We start from the raw sequence: 14,584 nt of genomic DNA, 5'->3' as shown, positions 1-14,584 counted from the left end.
AATTTATTTGAAATTACAGTATTTTCAAAATGGGGGGGGTTACATTTCTATTTGTCCCTTACCCTGAATTAAATGACTGAGCCGCAAGTTATGGAACAATTAAATCAGATTCCCTCCGTCTCGCAAAGATTGCGTCATCATCCCCTTCATTTGAGGAAGATTACTGATTAAACATTTTTAAATCTTGAGTAGATCTAGCTTGCTTCAGAAGTATCCCACTAAGATCACTGTAAATGAAATGAGCAACACATCCATGACATTACATTGACATTTTAGCAGACACTCTTATCCAGAGCGACTTACAGTTAGTGAGTTCATACATTTTCCACACATCATCATCTGTCACCATGGAAACCCTGTTCTCACTGGTCTTCAACAACATCTCAATGTGTACACTCAAGTAGGCTACATTTGATTTGCCTTGAATGTACATGGATATGTTGACATGCGCACACAAACACATTAAGTAGCAGTGTTTGGTATGATTTTAATTCCACACACACACACACACACACAAGACCCCTGAATGATATTGGAGACATACTGGTATTATAAAGCCATGTTAAAAAAAAAACACGGTGTTTAATGTTATAAAAACAGCACTTGTTTGTTACAAAACCACCAAAAAAAGGCAAACGCAAAAAAAAAATGGTGGTGTTCGCTTGGTGGAAAACTACTTGACTGACACTCATCTGAAGAAACCGGCATAAAAAAGGAACCTTTGTCTTTCAGTTACAATCGTGACATAAAGGATACATAGATTAAGATAATATGCGTGTTCCTGAGTAGGTGTGAGTCTCAGAACTCCCTGAGCGCATCCCCCACCTGAGGGTTTTCCAGCCAGTGTGGGGGCCAGGTAGCTTTAACACTGGGTCTGTCCTTCAGCATTGCGTAGTACGCTCCCAGTTTGGGGTAGCGCTCTGCAGACAGCCTGGAGGGAGAGGAGGACACACAAATCATTCATTCACTCACACGTCGTCGTCGCCCGTGGGAGAAACATACTCATCTTTCAATCCATACGTCCACCCATCCCTTAATCCATAAGTGATACTACATGGTGAACCTCTTACCCAAAGCGGAAGGCGTAAGCAATCACAGGGAAGACTATAACATCAGCCAATGAGAAGGCTTTTCCTGCCAGGTAAGAACCCGCCTCCATCTGGAAACAAGCAACTTTTATTAAGCCTTGTTCACACTGGCAGTTTGATATGACTCAAATCCTGTTTTTACACATTTAAATAAAACGGTTATTTTTCCTGCAGTCTGAACAGCCAAACGGCACGCCAAATCAGGTATTTCAACATACAAATCTGATTCCTGGCCATGGGATTTGAAATTTAAAAACCACTTGGGGGCAAATACTTTTACTTGGCATATCTTGTTGCTTGCTAGCTACTCTGTTGACAGTTTGACAAGAACATGTGGTTGCCAACTAGCTTGTTAACAAAAACAAATTGTACGTGCTGGAAAGCCAAACCGCTACCTAGCTAGCCAAAAGGACTCGTTTTTAAAGTTGGAGCATCTTATCCTTTGGAGGCTTTATGCGTTCTTACACTATGAATTTGAAAATTTTAAAGCAGCTGGGAAACGTCCATGGCAGGCATTGTTTTCACCTTAGCTTGCTACATAACTTCTGAGTGACAGGAAGCAGGAGCAGCCTACGCCGCAGCGCACACAACCGTTGTAACCATGACAACTAGCGTAACCATGACAACTAGTCCTATCCAGGCTCTGCTGTAGCCAGCTGCAACCGGGAGACCAATGGGGCGGCGCACAATTGGCCCCAGCGTTGTCCAGGGTAGGGGAGGGAATGGCCGGCAGGGAGGTAGCTCAGTTGGTAGAGCATGGCGTTTGCAACCCCAGGGTTGTGGGTTCGATTCCCACGGGGGGCCAGTATGAAAATAAAAAAGAATAATGTATGCACTAACTGTAAGTCGCGCTGGATAAGAGCGTCTGCTAAATGACGTGTAAATGTAAAACTAGGGTAGCCATGTCAGCAAATGTCTGAACACACAAAATCCAGTTTGGTCACATGAAACTTGCCGTTTGGACAGTCAGTAATCCAAAATGGATTTGAAAAACAAAACTGATTTGAGCATTAATGCCGTGAACAAGGCTTGTCTATCAACAACAAATACAGAGGGTGTGTGCGAACGCGTTCGTAAATGCATGCACCTTCTGAAAGTATCCCTCCCACAGTTTGATTTCAGTGGTCAGGTTCTCCTTGTTCCTCTTGATCGCAGAGTCATGTCTCTCTCCCTCAGGGACACGGTAGTTGTAGTAGATGACATTAGCTGTGAGACAAACAAATGTAATCATCTTCAACATATGGTCCCTCAATAGAGATATACATTCATTGGTCTTCTCTGTTCCAAAGCCATGTGGGGGGGACAGTAAGTTGAGCAAGTCACAACATGTTGGGGGGATATGCGTGTGTGGAGGAGCCCTGTATGAACGAATATCATAAGTGAATCACAGATTAAAGACAGTGTCCACTTCACATCCTTCAACTCTGTCTAAGCCAACCCTCCATTCATCAAGTCCCCTCCATTATTATTATTATCCAGGCCCTGGTCACAAGTAATGCACTACATAGGGAATCACTTGGGAAGCAGTCAGTCTTATGACTCTGGTCTGGGTGGCCAAACCCTGGGTTGGGCTCGGCTAGGCACAGCATGGGATTTGACCGATCACACAATATCACCTAGGTTTGAGCACTCACTACTCTTTTTGTAACACACACTTTATTTATTTTTTTAACCTATCGCTGAGTCTTCCTTTAAGAAATAAATCAAATTATGCATCCCCAAATGACACCCTATTCCCTTTATAGTGCACTACTTTTGACCAGGGCACTTAAAAAGAAGTAGTGCACTATAAAAAGGGAATGGGGTGTCATTTGGGACTCAACCCATGGCATCAGTCAGTAACATTTGGCCTGTAGGGAATGTGGCACAGTCTAACAATGCTAGTCAGGACGGCAGCTTTCTGAACAAGAGAGCGTCACTCTGGGGTGCCGAGTATCTGAAACAGGAGCCAGGTATCGCATGACCACTGTTGCCAAGGAACAGTACAATGTGTGTATGTATGTGCGTCTTACAGAGTTTGTCAATGAGGCTGAGGGCCTCAAACATGCGCTGGTACATCAGGGCCTGCTCTGCTTGTCCCCCAGGAATCAACTGGGCTCCCTGGGACCTGAACTGGCTCTGTCAGGGGAGAGATCGAGAGAGAACAGTGGCCCGGATGAGAACGAGAGAGCAGTGAACAGGATCCCCTAGGACTTGAACTGGCTCAGGCACGGGAGAGAGAGAGAACAGTGAACTGGGGTAAACTCAGAACAGTCAAGTCTTACTGTGCAGTGCATTAGCGACACCTAGTGGGACAATACCAACTGCGCACTACATTTGATGCACTGATAACTTACTTAATATACAGTACATTCAACATATCACTTTTGTGAGCTCATTGTTTCTTGTAGGAACTCAACAACAAAAAAACGGTCAAAAACAGTAACAATTAGAAACTGGGTGGGTCGAGCCCTGAACGCTGATTGGCTGAAAGCCGTGGTATATCAGACCGTCTACCAAGGGTATGACAACACATTTATTTTTTACTGCTCTAACTACGTTGGTAACCAGTTTATAATAGCAATAAGGCACCTTGGGGGGGTTGTGGTATATGGCCAATATACCACGGCTAAGGGCTGTATCCAGGCACCCCTGCCCATGGCCTGATTGCTTAATTCAGGTCTAAGTAAAGATACCTATATCCAGTAGTAGCTAGCTATGGACCTTTGGTCAAAAATAGGTATTACTGATGTCACTGAATTGTGTGTACAATGCTTGGACTCAAATGTCATGGTGCTATCAAATGTCAGTAGGTGGTGTTGTTCATTATTGTAGACAAAGGGTTGGGGTATAGCCAACGTTGCCTGCTTAAAAAACAGGGACGTTTCAACTTTGTATTCATCATCTTCAGCACCACCAACATCTGAAAATGGCGCGTTTCTATGTTATAGTAAAAAATATGAGTGTTTCCAATGACATCATTTGACCAATTAGGAACTGCCTACTCATAATTTATTTTAAAAATAAATTTAAAAAATAAAATAAAAACACAGGATGCACAGCGATGTCCTTGGGAACACGTATCTTCCTCCATCTTTTGTACTACAAAACATAGAAACGCGCCAGTCTCACATGACGTTGGAGTGGTGCTGGAGATGAATATGAAGTTGAAACATTTTGAAATGTCCCTTCAAAAATGGATACTCCACCATATCAATTATTGACCACAGTCTTTTATCTCTTGGAAATAATTACCCCATTCATAGACGCTACGTGCTTTAGCGCCTCTTGACGATAGCATCTTCTGACCAGGGGAGTTTAGTTCAACGAGCCCCGACGCTTGTGGGAAACATTAACACGCAGCGCTTGAGCTACGTTTATGGAAACATAAGGCATCTTTCAGATCAGTGAGAAATAATTTTCTAAGAACAAAAAGGTTAAATGACTACACACCTTTTATAGGGTTAGTTTTCCCCACAGCTCCATGTTACATCACCTGTTTCCAGAAGACAGGCGGCCAGCTGAACACCTGCGTGCCCGGTAACCGGGGAGAACTAGAGTTCAACCGGAGGCACACAGCTCATGGATCTGTGCAAAACCTGCTACATTAAGTATCTTGTTTATTTTAAAGATTATTTCTCGCTGATATGAAAGATAAGGGGCATATCAGCATGTTTCAAAAACCGGTTTGAAAGTGATGATTGACTTCACTTTTTGCACATCTATCACTCCAGTGTTAATACTCAAATGTAATTATTTTGCACTATGGCCTATTTATTGCCTTACCTCCATAACTTACTACATTTGCACACACTGTATATATATTTTCTGTTGTATTTTTGACTTTATGTTTTGTTTTACCCCATATGTAACTCTGTGTTGTTGTTGTTTTTATCGCACTGCTATGCTTTATCTTGGCCAGGTCGCAGTTGTAAATGAGAACTTGTTCTCAACTGGTTTACCTGGTTAAATAAATAAAACATTGACTAAAACGTTTAAACAGAGTAGAATTGTAGTTCAGGTGGAGCCAAATGTGGGTGAATGTAAACACTGAAAACCCTACATTAGGAGAAGGGTTTGAGCTAGGCAAATCATTTGTCCATTACAGCAGAATCAATTTACAGCACAATGACAACTAAAACTTACACAAGTTGGATTGTAATAAATATTGCACAGCTTTGTTGAATACTAGTGGAAATACTGAGAGAATTAGACCTAGCTTCATTAGGCTAGTTAGACCTAGCTCTGGACCAGGGCGTTAGGGTGTTTCTCTACTAAATTAGTAGAACAGACGATTGAACGTCCTGGACCAGAGCTAAGTCAGACCCATATCTTACCTCCAGGTACATGCACGCTGCATACGACTCGTTGAGTATGTTGTCTCCGTGTTTGAAAGCAGGGAGCTGGGAGGGAGAGAGAGAGGAAACGCAGAGGTAAGCATGACAATGCACTTCTGCATTTTTAGTTACGCAATAGGTGTGTCTTGTTTGTCTGGAGTCTTGGACTGGAGTGGACCTGCAACACAGAACTGTGCCACATTATAGCGACTGCAGAGGAAATAGGCAACTGCAATACAGCGAACACTGCAAATGACATACCTGTGCTCTGGGATTGATGTCCAGGACTTCTTTAGACTTGTGCTCTCCTTTCTCGAAGGACAGAAGTTTCTGATTGTATCCCTGCAGTTTCTTCTCCTCCAGAGCGATCATGACACGCCAGCACGGAGGAGAGCCGGAGCCCCAGAGAAGTGTCATGTCCTTGGCCATGATTGTAAACTCGACCGCAAAAAAGACAGATGCGAAAGTTGGAGACAGATGCGAAAGTTGGAGACAGATGCGAAAGTTGGAGACAGATGCGAAAGTTGGAGACAGCTTGGTTGAGTTGCTGAAGGAGTCCGTAGTGATTGACCGTTGTTCTGCGGTTTTATAACGATTTGTTAGCATCAACCCGATTGGTTCAATATGAACACGCCTACTTTTGTAGAGCGTGCAGAATCAACCAATGAAGTCATTCAGTGTGGGAGGCGTCCTGTCTGTTCTTCCTTTATCCACCGGGCTATCTGCAGGAAAATAGGTCACCTTCCTTTGTGGGTATGAACGCTTAACAGTAAATAGGCTTCGCATCCAATTTGCTTTACATGTGTATTTCTCCCCTATGTTTAGCCAGCAACGACCCCAACCCAGCCTCTCCTTGCAAAAAAATGCTGACCTCGTTCTTGTGAATGAAATCAGCAATCCAACATAATATGCCATTTAGCAGACGCTTTTATCCAAAGCGACTTACACTACCCTGGCGTTATATGCGCCATGCTCTACCAATTGAGCTACAAAGGACCATATCAAATAACACTGTGTATCTATCACCTAAACAAGCCTATCGGTCACCTTATATGTGTGAGTCGTGACAATCCAGTTTTACCGGTCTTATATCAACAAATGAACGTGCAGACTCATGTAGGCTACAGCATACAGCAAATCAAATTATATTGGTCACACGCGCCGAATACAACAGGTGTAGACATTACTATGAAATGCTTACTTACGAGCTCTTTCCCAACAATGCAGAGTTAAAAAGTAAGAAACATTAGCACAAAAAAACAACAAGAGGAAATAGTACTGAGTCAATGTGCAGGGGTACGAGGTAGCTGAGGTAATTAAGGTAATTGGCCTATGTAGCTACAGGTGAGGGAAAAAAAGTATTTGATCCCGAGTGGCGCAGTTAACTCCCGAGTGGCGCAGTGGTCTAAGGCAGCTGTGCCACTAGAGATCCTGATTCGAATCCAGGCTCTGTCGTAGCCGGCCGCGACCGGGAGACCCATGGGGCGGCGCACAAGTCGTCCAGGGTAGGGGAGGGAATGGCCGGCAGGGATGTAGCTCAGTTGGTAGAGCATGGCGTTTGCAACACTGTGGTTGTGGGTTTGATTCCCACGGGGGGCCAGTATGAAACATTTAAATAATGCATGCACTCACTTACTGTAAGTGGCTCTGGATAAGAGCATCTGCTAAATGACTTAAATGTAAATCCTCCGCTGATTTTGTACATTTGCCCACTGACAAAGAAATGATCAGTCTATCATTTTAATGGTAGGTTTATTTGAACAGTGAGAGAGAATAACAACAACAAAATCCAGAAAAACGCATGTCAAAAATGTTATAAATTGATTTGCATTTTAAATGAGGGAAATAAGTATTTGACCCCTCTGCAAAACATGACTTAGTACTTGGTGGCAAAACCCTTGTTGGCAATCACAGAGGTCAGACATTTCTTGTAGTTGGCCACCAGGTTTGCACACATCTCAGGAGGGATTTTGTCCCACTCCTCTTTGCAGATCTTCTCCAAGTCATTAAGGTTGAGGCTGACGTTTGGCAACTCGAACCTTCAGCTCCCTCCACAGATGTTCTATGGCAGGGTTCTTCAATTCCGGTCCTGGAGGGCCGAAACACCTCTGTTTTTCATCCTCTCCTTCTAATCAGGGGCTAATTCAGACCTGGGACACCAGGTGAGTGCAATTAACTACCAGGTAGAAATAAAAAACAGAAGTGTTTCGGCCCTCCAGGACCGGAATTGAAGAACCCTGTTCTATGGGAATAAGGTCTGGAGACTGGCTAGGCCACTCCAGGACCTTAATGTGCTTCTTCTTGAGCCACTCCTTTGTTGCCTTGGCCGTGTGTTTTGGGTCATTGTCATGCTGGAATACCCATCCACGACCCATTTTCAATGCCCTGGCTGAGGGAAGGAGGTTCTCACCCAAGATTTGACGGTACATGGCCCCGTCCATCGTCCCTTTTATGCGGTGAAGTTGTCCTGTCCCCTTAGCAGAAAAACACCCCCAAAGCATAATGTTTCCACCTCCATGTTTGACGGTGGGGATGGTGTTATTGGGGTCATAGGCAGCATTTATCCTCCTCCAAACACGGCGAGTTGAGTTGATGCCAAAGAGCTCGATTTTGGTCTCATCTGACCACAACACTTTCACCCAGTTCTCCTCTGAATCATTCAGATGTTAATTGGTAAACTTCAAACGGGCCTGTATATGTGCTTTCTTGAGCAGGGGGACCTTGCGGGCGCTGCAGGATTTCAGTCCTTCACGGCGTAGTGTGTTACCAATTGTTTTCTTGGTGACTATGGTCCCAGCTGCCTTGAGATCATTGACAAGATCCTCCCGTGTAGTTCTGGGCTGATTCCTCACCGTTCTCATGATCATTGCAACTCCACGAGGTGAGATCTTGCATGGAGCCCCAGGCAGAGGGAGATTGACAGTTCTTTTGTGTTTCTTCCATTTGCGCGAATAATCGCACCAACTGTTGTCACCTTCTCACCAAGCTGCTTGCCGATGATCTTGTAGCCCATTCCATCCTTGTGTAGGTCTACAATCTTATCCCTGACATCCTTGGACAGCTCTTTGGGTAAAAGTAAATAGGCAATCAGGATACATAATACACAGAGTAGCAGCAGCGTATGTGAAGTGTGAAAGTGTGTCTACGTGTGAGTGTGCGTGAAGCCAATATGCATGTGTGTGTGTGTGTTTTGTGTGTGTGAGCGTATGTAGTGTGTGTGTGTGTAGGTATGTGTGGGGAGAGTCGAGTGAGTGTGCATAGAGCCTGTACAAGAGAGTCAGTGCAAAAAAAAAAAGGGGGGTCAATGCAAATAGTCCGGGTAGCCATTTGATTAACTGTTCAGCAGTCTTATGGCTTGGGGGTAGAAGCTGTTAAGGAGCCTTTTGGACCCTAGACTTGGTGCTCTGGTACCACTTGCTGTGCGGTAGCAGAGAGAACAGTCTATGACTTGGGTGGATGGAGTCTTTGACCATTTTTCAGGGCCTTCCTCTGCATGCACACACACACAGCAGGAGGCCTAGCGATTAGAGTGTTGGGCCAGTAACAGAAAGGTTGCTAGTTCAAATCCCTGAGCCCACAAGGTGAAACATCTGTCAAAATGCCCTTGAGCAAGGCACTTAACCCTAATTGCTCCAGTGTCCCCGTTGATAATGGCTGACCCTAGCCGTGACCCCACTCTCAGAAACAAAAAAACACAGGACAAATAAAGCACACACATAATTATCACACACACACACTCACTTTACTGAACAATGTAGTTTTATTGCAGGGTGTGTATACAGGTGAAAGGTGTAACAGAAATTAAATCCAACAGCATAGGTTTTAGTTCACCGTTTTACATAAACTTAAATATTCCCCCCCCCCAAAAATCCCCAAAGTTTCTTCTGTCAATGTAACCGGTAAAAACTCAAAAGGACAGAACAGAGCGAGAAAGAGGATGAGAAAAAGGTTGTAGGATATCTGTCAAACAAAAAGGCACACATCTAATAAATAAGATATATCAAAAACCAAAACAATTCAGATCTGATGCATGACACATGTAGATCAATAGTGTCTCACTAAAGACTATGAGAAGAATGCTGATTAAGCCAGCAGCATACCACTGGCTTGCCTCTGAAGCTAAGCAGGGTTGGTCCTGGATGGGACAGTCTTACTGACAGTTGTGGCTGCTTCGCGTGATGTATTGTTGTCTCTACCTTCTTGCCCTTTGTGCTGCTGTCTGTTGCCCAATAATGTTTGTACCATGTTTTGTGTTGCTACCATGTTGTGCTGCTGCCATGTTGTGCTGCTGCCATGTTGTGTTGCTAACATGATGTTTTCATGTGGTGTTGCTACCATGATGTGTTGTCATGTGTTGCTACCATACTGTGTTGTTGTCTTAGGTCTCTCTTTATGTAGTGTTGTGGTGTCTCTCTTGCCCTTTGTGCTGTTGTCTGTTGCCCAATAATGTTTGTACCATGTTTTGTGCTGCTGCCATGTTGTGCTGCTGCCATGTTGGGCTGCTGCCATGTTGGGCTGCTGCCATGTTGGGCTGCTGCCATGTTGTTGTCATGTGTTGCTACCATACTGTGTTGTTGTCTTAGGTCTCTCTTTATGTAGTGTTGTGGTGTCTCTCTTGCCGTGATGTGTTTTCTCCTATATTAATATTTTATTTTGTATTTTTAATCCCAGCCCCCGTCCCCGCAGGAGGCCTTTTGCCTTTTGGTAGGCCGTCATTGTAAATAAGAATTTGTTCTTAACTGACTTGCCTAGTTAAATAAAATAAAAAATATAAAAAAAATAGTTACAATGGGAGAGTAGAGAGAGCTTGTCTCGTCTCAAATAAATAAAATAAAGGTTAAATAAAATCAAATAAAAGACGTGATGCTGCTGGAAGTGGTGTTGGAGGGCCAGTAGGAGGCACTCTTTCCCCTTAATGCCCCAGGGCAGCGATTGGGGACATTGCCCCAGGGCAGTGATTGGGGACATTGCCCTGTGTAGGGTGCCGTCTTTAGGATGGGACGTTAAACGGGTCTCCTGACTCTCTGTGGTCACTACTGATTAATGATCCCTTGGCACTTATCGTAAGAGTAGGGGTGTTAACCCCCGGTGTCCTGGCTAAATTCCCAATCTGGCCCTCATACCATCATGGCCACCTAATCATCCCCAGCTTCCAATTGGCTCATTCATCCCCCCCTCCTCTCCCCTGTAACTATTCCCCAGGTCGTTGCTGTAAATGAGAATGAGTTACCTGGTAAAATAAGGGTAAAATAAATTATTGAGAAGCATATTGTGACAGTTGTTGTTGTCCATTAGACAACAAAAGCAGTGTGTAATAATAATAATAATATAATTACAAAGTAATTATTGCATCACTATGGAACAGCATAATATTGAATGATTGTCAGTCTTTAGAATGCTGTTGTCAAAGGTCAGGGTTCACCCCATTATATTATGTGAGAGAAATGGACAAATGAGTCAAACTTTATTCTGTCTTCAAACCCTGAAGTTCACAGCTTTAATACAAACAGTTATAGGCCTACTGTAGGGTACTTGCAGCAAGCAACAACTATTCTCCCTTTGTTTGTTTCATATCTATAGGCTGTAACAGTACACTAAACTAATATAAATACAAATAATCCTATCAAAGTGATGAATCTGTCTCCAATCAAGCCATGAGGCATGTTGAAAATGACACATTTTGAGATTCGTTCTCAATTCATTCTCATTAAACCAACTTCCATCGTGTTGCCTCTTGCCTCTTTTTCCACAAAATACATTTCTAACATAAAGATGTACAGTCTCCCTTCGCTTTTCCTTGAGGGGCTTCCGAAGAGACACCTCAACGAAGACGCCAACTACAGACACATGAAGCTAACGCGTGATTCGCTACCGGTACAACAGAATCTAGTAACAAGGCTACCAATTGGCTGACTGGGGTTCTGGGGAATCGGGGCGAGGTGAAGGCAGAAGCGTGACATGGGGTCACGAAAGGGTGCGTTTCCAATGGCGCTCCATGGGGGGCGATGATGTCACATTGGCATCTCGGAGGCGTCGGAGAGTCCAAGGAGTAGGGTTTCCTCTGGAGTCAGACCGCTCTTCAGAGTCCGCCTCACTACACACACACACACACACACACAACAACACACACACACACACGCACAACAACACACACGCACGGACGCCCGCACACACACACACACAGAGCGAGAAAGGCATCATGAGTATGCTCTGGTTATCTGTAAATAAATATATATTCTCATGACTAAACCTGATAACTAAAGGCTGGGTTTTAATGCTGGAGAGTTGCAGAGTGAGCAGGCTTTTGTTTCAGCCCTACACCATTCTCCAAAACCCACACCCTTGATTAGATTAACCCATCGTTTTTAGAGCTGGGCTGGCGTAAAAAAGTGGTTCGTCGTGCAGCCGGAGTCTCATGATTGGTTCCTGGTGTGAGTAAGACCAAATGTGATTGACTGTGAGTGAGGACATACGTGATTTGCGGTTGGCTCGTGATCTCCTCCTCTCCCGGGGCACTGCTCTCTGACTGGGGCCCTGAGTGGCTGACCTCACGATGCGATCCATGATCTCGTCAGCCTCATCATCATCTAACCTCTGAGACTCCACCCCCATTGCTGCGGGAGGCGTCCATGCCTGTTGTACACGACCTGACGGAGAGAAGGAGAGAGAGGTAGGAGAGGTAGAGGTAGAGAGAGAGAGAGAGAGAGAGAGAGAGAGAGAGAGAGAGAGAGAGAGAGAGAGAGAGAGGAGAGGTAGAGAGAGAGAGAGAGAGAGAGAGAGAGGTAGGAGAGGTAGAGATAGAGGTAGAGAGAGAGAGAGAGAGAGAGAGAGAGAGAGAGAGAGAGAGAGAGAGAGAGGAGAGGTAGAGAGAGAGAGAGAGAGAGAGCGAGGAGAGAGAGAGCGTGGAGAGGTAGAAAGAGAGAGAGAGCGAGGAGAGGTAGAGAGAGGTAGAGGTAGGAGAGAAAGAGGGAGGAGAGAGATGGAGAGGTAGAGAGAGAGAGAAAGAGAGAGAGAGCGAGAGAGAGAGAGAAAGAGAGAGAGAGCGAGAGAGAGAGAGAGCGATGAGAGGAAGAGAGAGAGAGGTAGAGAGAGAGAGGAGAGGTAGAGAGAGATATTTAACTGAGAGAGAAAGAGGATGAACCAACATAATCATGTGTACCTGCCTGCCTGTGTGTGTGTGTGTGTGTGTGTGCACTCCTGCATGTGTATGATCTCCCTCACCTCCTCGGACTGGCCGTGACTTGGTACGTGTGCGTAGCCCCGGCACCCCTGATGTCTCTCTGTCGCCGCCCTGCAGGCTGGTCTTCAGTACTGCCTTCATGAACTCATGCTCTGCAGCATCCTCAGTATGGCCCAGACCCTGAGGCTGCAAGCTCTCCACCCCGCCACCAGGGGCACTGCTGCTCTTAACATACCACCCTGGAGACTGGGGTGAGAGAGAGAGAGAGAGAGAGAGAGAGAGAGAGAGAGAGAGAGAGAGAGAGAGAGAGAGAGAGGGAGAGAGACAGAGAGAGAGAGATAGAGAGAGGGGGAGAGAGAGAGAGAGGGGGGAGGGAGAGAGAGAGAGAGAGGGAGGGAGAGAGAGAGAGAGAGGGGGGGAGAGTGAGAGAGAGAGGGGGGAGAGAGAGAGAGAGCGAGAGAGAGAGAGAGACAGAGAGAGAGATAGAGATAGAGAGAGAGATGACATTGAGAGAGATAGAAGCTGTTAGAATCCACACATAAAGAAATACATTGTCACACAACTGTTATTCTGTATGAAAACCTCTCAAACAGTACAGAGTCAAAATAGCTTCACAGGTGTTGCTTGGCAACAATGGACAACAGTATGTGAATTGCCAACCAATCAGTGTTAGATGACTACAACACACATACCAAAGTTGAGAGGAAAACAGACAGCCAATAATAGACAGGGGGAAGGTCAGTGAAGGGAGTGTCATGACAGAGACAATGGGAAGGTCAGTGAAGAGAGTGTCATGACAGAGATGGGGGGAAGGTCAGTGAAGAGAGTGTCATGACAGAGACAGGGGGAAGGTCAGTGAAGAGAGTGTCATGACAGAGACAGGGGGAAGGTCAGTGAAGGGAGTGTCATGACAGAGACAATGGGAAGGTCAGTGAAGAGAGTGTCATGACAGAGATGGGGGGAAGGTCAGTGAAGAGAGTGTCATGACAGAGACAGGGGGAAGGTCAGTGAAGAGAGTGTCATGACAGAGACAGGGGGAAGGTCAGTGAAGAGAGTGTCATGACAGAGATGGAGGAAGGTCAGTGAAGAGAGTGTCATGACAGAGACAGGGGGAAGGTCAGTGAAGAGAGTGTCATGACAGAGACAGGGGGAAGGTCAGTGAAGAGAGTGTCATGACAGAGATGGGGGGAAGGTCAGTGAAGAGAGTGTCATGACAGAGATGGAGGAAGGTCAGTGAAGAGAGTGTCATGACAGAGACAGGGGGAAGGTTTGTGAAGAGAGTGTCATGACAGAGACAGGGGGAAGGTCAGTGAAGAGAGTGTCATGACAGAGACAGGGGGAAGGTCAGTGAAGAGTGTCATGACAGAGACAGGGGAAGGTCAGTGAAGAGAGTGTCATGACAGAGACAGGGGGAAGGTCAGTGAAGAGAGTGTCATGACAGAGACAGGGGGAAGGTCAGTGAAGAGAGTGTCATGACAGAGACAGGGGGAAAGTCAGTGAAGAGAGTGTCATGACAGAGACAGGGGGAAGGTCAGTGAAGAGAGTGTCATGACAGAGACAGGGGGAAGGTCAGTGAAGAGAGTGTCATGACAGAGATGGAGGAAGGTCAGTGAAGAGAGTGTCATGACAGAGACAGGGGGGAGGTCAGTGAAGAGAGTGTCATGACAGAGACAGGGGGAAGGTCAGTGAAGAGAGTGTCATGACAGAGACAGGGGGGAAGGTCAGTGAAGAGAGTGTCATGACAGAGACAGGGGGAAGGTCAGTGAAGAGAGTGTCATGACAGAGACAGGGGGAAGGTCAGTGAAGAGAGTGTCATGACAGAGACAGGGGGAAGGTCAGTGAAAAGAGTGTCATGACAGAGACAGGGGGAAGGTCAGTGAAGAGAATGTCATGACAGAGATGGAGGAAGGTCAGTGAAGAGAGTGTCATGACAGAGACAGGGGGAAGGTCAGTGAAGAGAGTGTCATGACAGAGACAGGGGAAGGTCAGTGAAGAGAGTG

At 45.5% G+C, this 14,584-nt stretch overlaps 2 protein-coding genes across 4 annotated transcripts in view; both read right to left on the bottom strand.

Moving 5' to 3' along the window:
• Positions 1-467: 467 nt before the first annotated feature.
• On the bottom strand, positions 468-5,998 carry gstr (glutathione S-transferase rho). Of its 3 annotated transcripts, none has more exons than XM_045207140.1 (7): positions 5,901-5,998; positions 5,666-5,862; positions 5,405-5,470; positions 3,101-3,206; positions 2,176-2,294; positions 1,071-1,159; positions 468-931 (listed from the first exon to the last, which is right to left on the bottom strand). In XM_045207140.1, exons 2-7 carry the CDS (start codon positions 5,831-5,833, stop codon positions 799-801), a joined length of 681 nt encoding a protein of 226 aa, XP_045063075.1. In that variant the 5' UTR covers positions 5,834-5,862; positions 5,901-5,998; the 3' UTR covers positions 468-798. The 3 variants fall into 3 exon arrangements, with proteins under 3 accessions (XP_045063075.1, XP_045063076.1, XP_041702572.1); XM_045207141.1 differs by having other exon boundaries at positions 5,666-5,857; positions 5,895-5,984; XM_041846638.2 differs by having other exon boundaries at positions 5,666-5,972.
• A 4,594-nt stretch (positions 5,999-10,592) lies between these two features.
• The window catches only part of LOC121538524 (FH1/FH2 domain-containing protein 3), a 157,030-nt gene continuing 153,038 nt past the window's right edge, over positions 10,593-14,584 (bottom strand). Inside the window, exons 24-26 of the mRNA XM_041846639.2 lie at positions 12,626-12,830; positions 11,878-12,051; positions 10,593-11,498 (exon numbers count right to left, since the gene is read on the bottom strand). Coding sequence (XP_041702573.2) covers positions 11,416-11,498; positions 11,878-12,051; positions 12,626-12,830 — 462 coding nt within the window. The 3' untranslated portion in view covers positions 10,593-11,415. The remainder of the gene's footprint in view (positions 11,499-11,877; positions 12,052-12,625; positions 12,831-14,584) is intronic.

Source organism: Coregonus clupeaformis, chromosome 24, assembly GCF_020615455.1.
Source record: "Coregonus clupeaformis isolate EN_2021a chromosome 24, ASM2061545v1, whole genome shotgun sequence".
Taxonomy (NCBI): Eukaryota; Metazoa; Chordata; class Actinopteri; order Salmoniformes; family Salmonidae; genus Coregonus; species Coregonus clupeaformis.
Note: the sequence above shows the minus strand (reverse complement) of the source record. Positions and strands in the feature narration are given on the sequence as shown.

Bases quoted from the DNA above. Each gene is read 5' to 3' on its own strand.
- gstr (XM_045207140.1), bottom strand. From the start codon at position 5,833: ATGGCCAAGGACATGACACTTCTCTGGGGCTCCGGCTCTCCTCCGTGC. The intron at 5,471-5,665 runs GTATGTCATTTG...TCTCCCTCCCAG, and splicing joins ACATCAATCCCAGAGCACAG to CTCCCTGCTTTCAAACACGG. The intron at 932-1,070 runs GTAAGAGGTTCA...CTCTCCCTCCAG, and splicing joins GCTTACGCCTTCCGCTTTGG to GCTGTCTGCAGAGCGCTACC.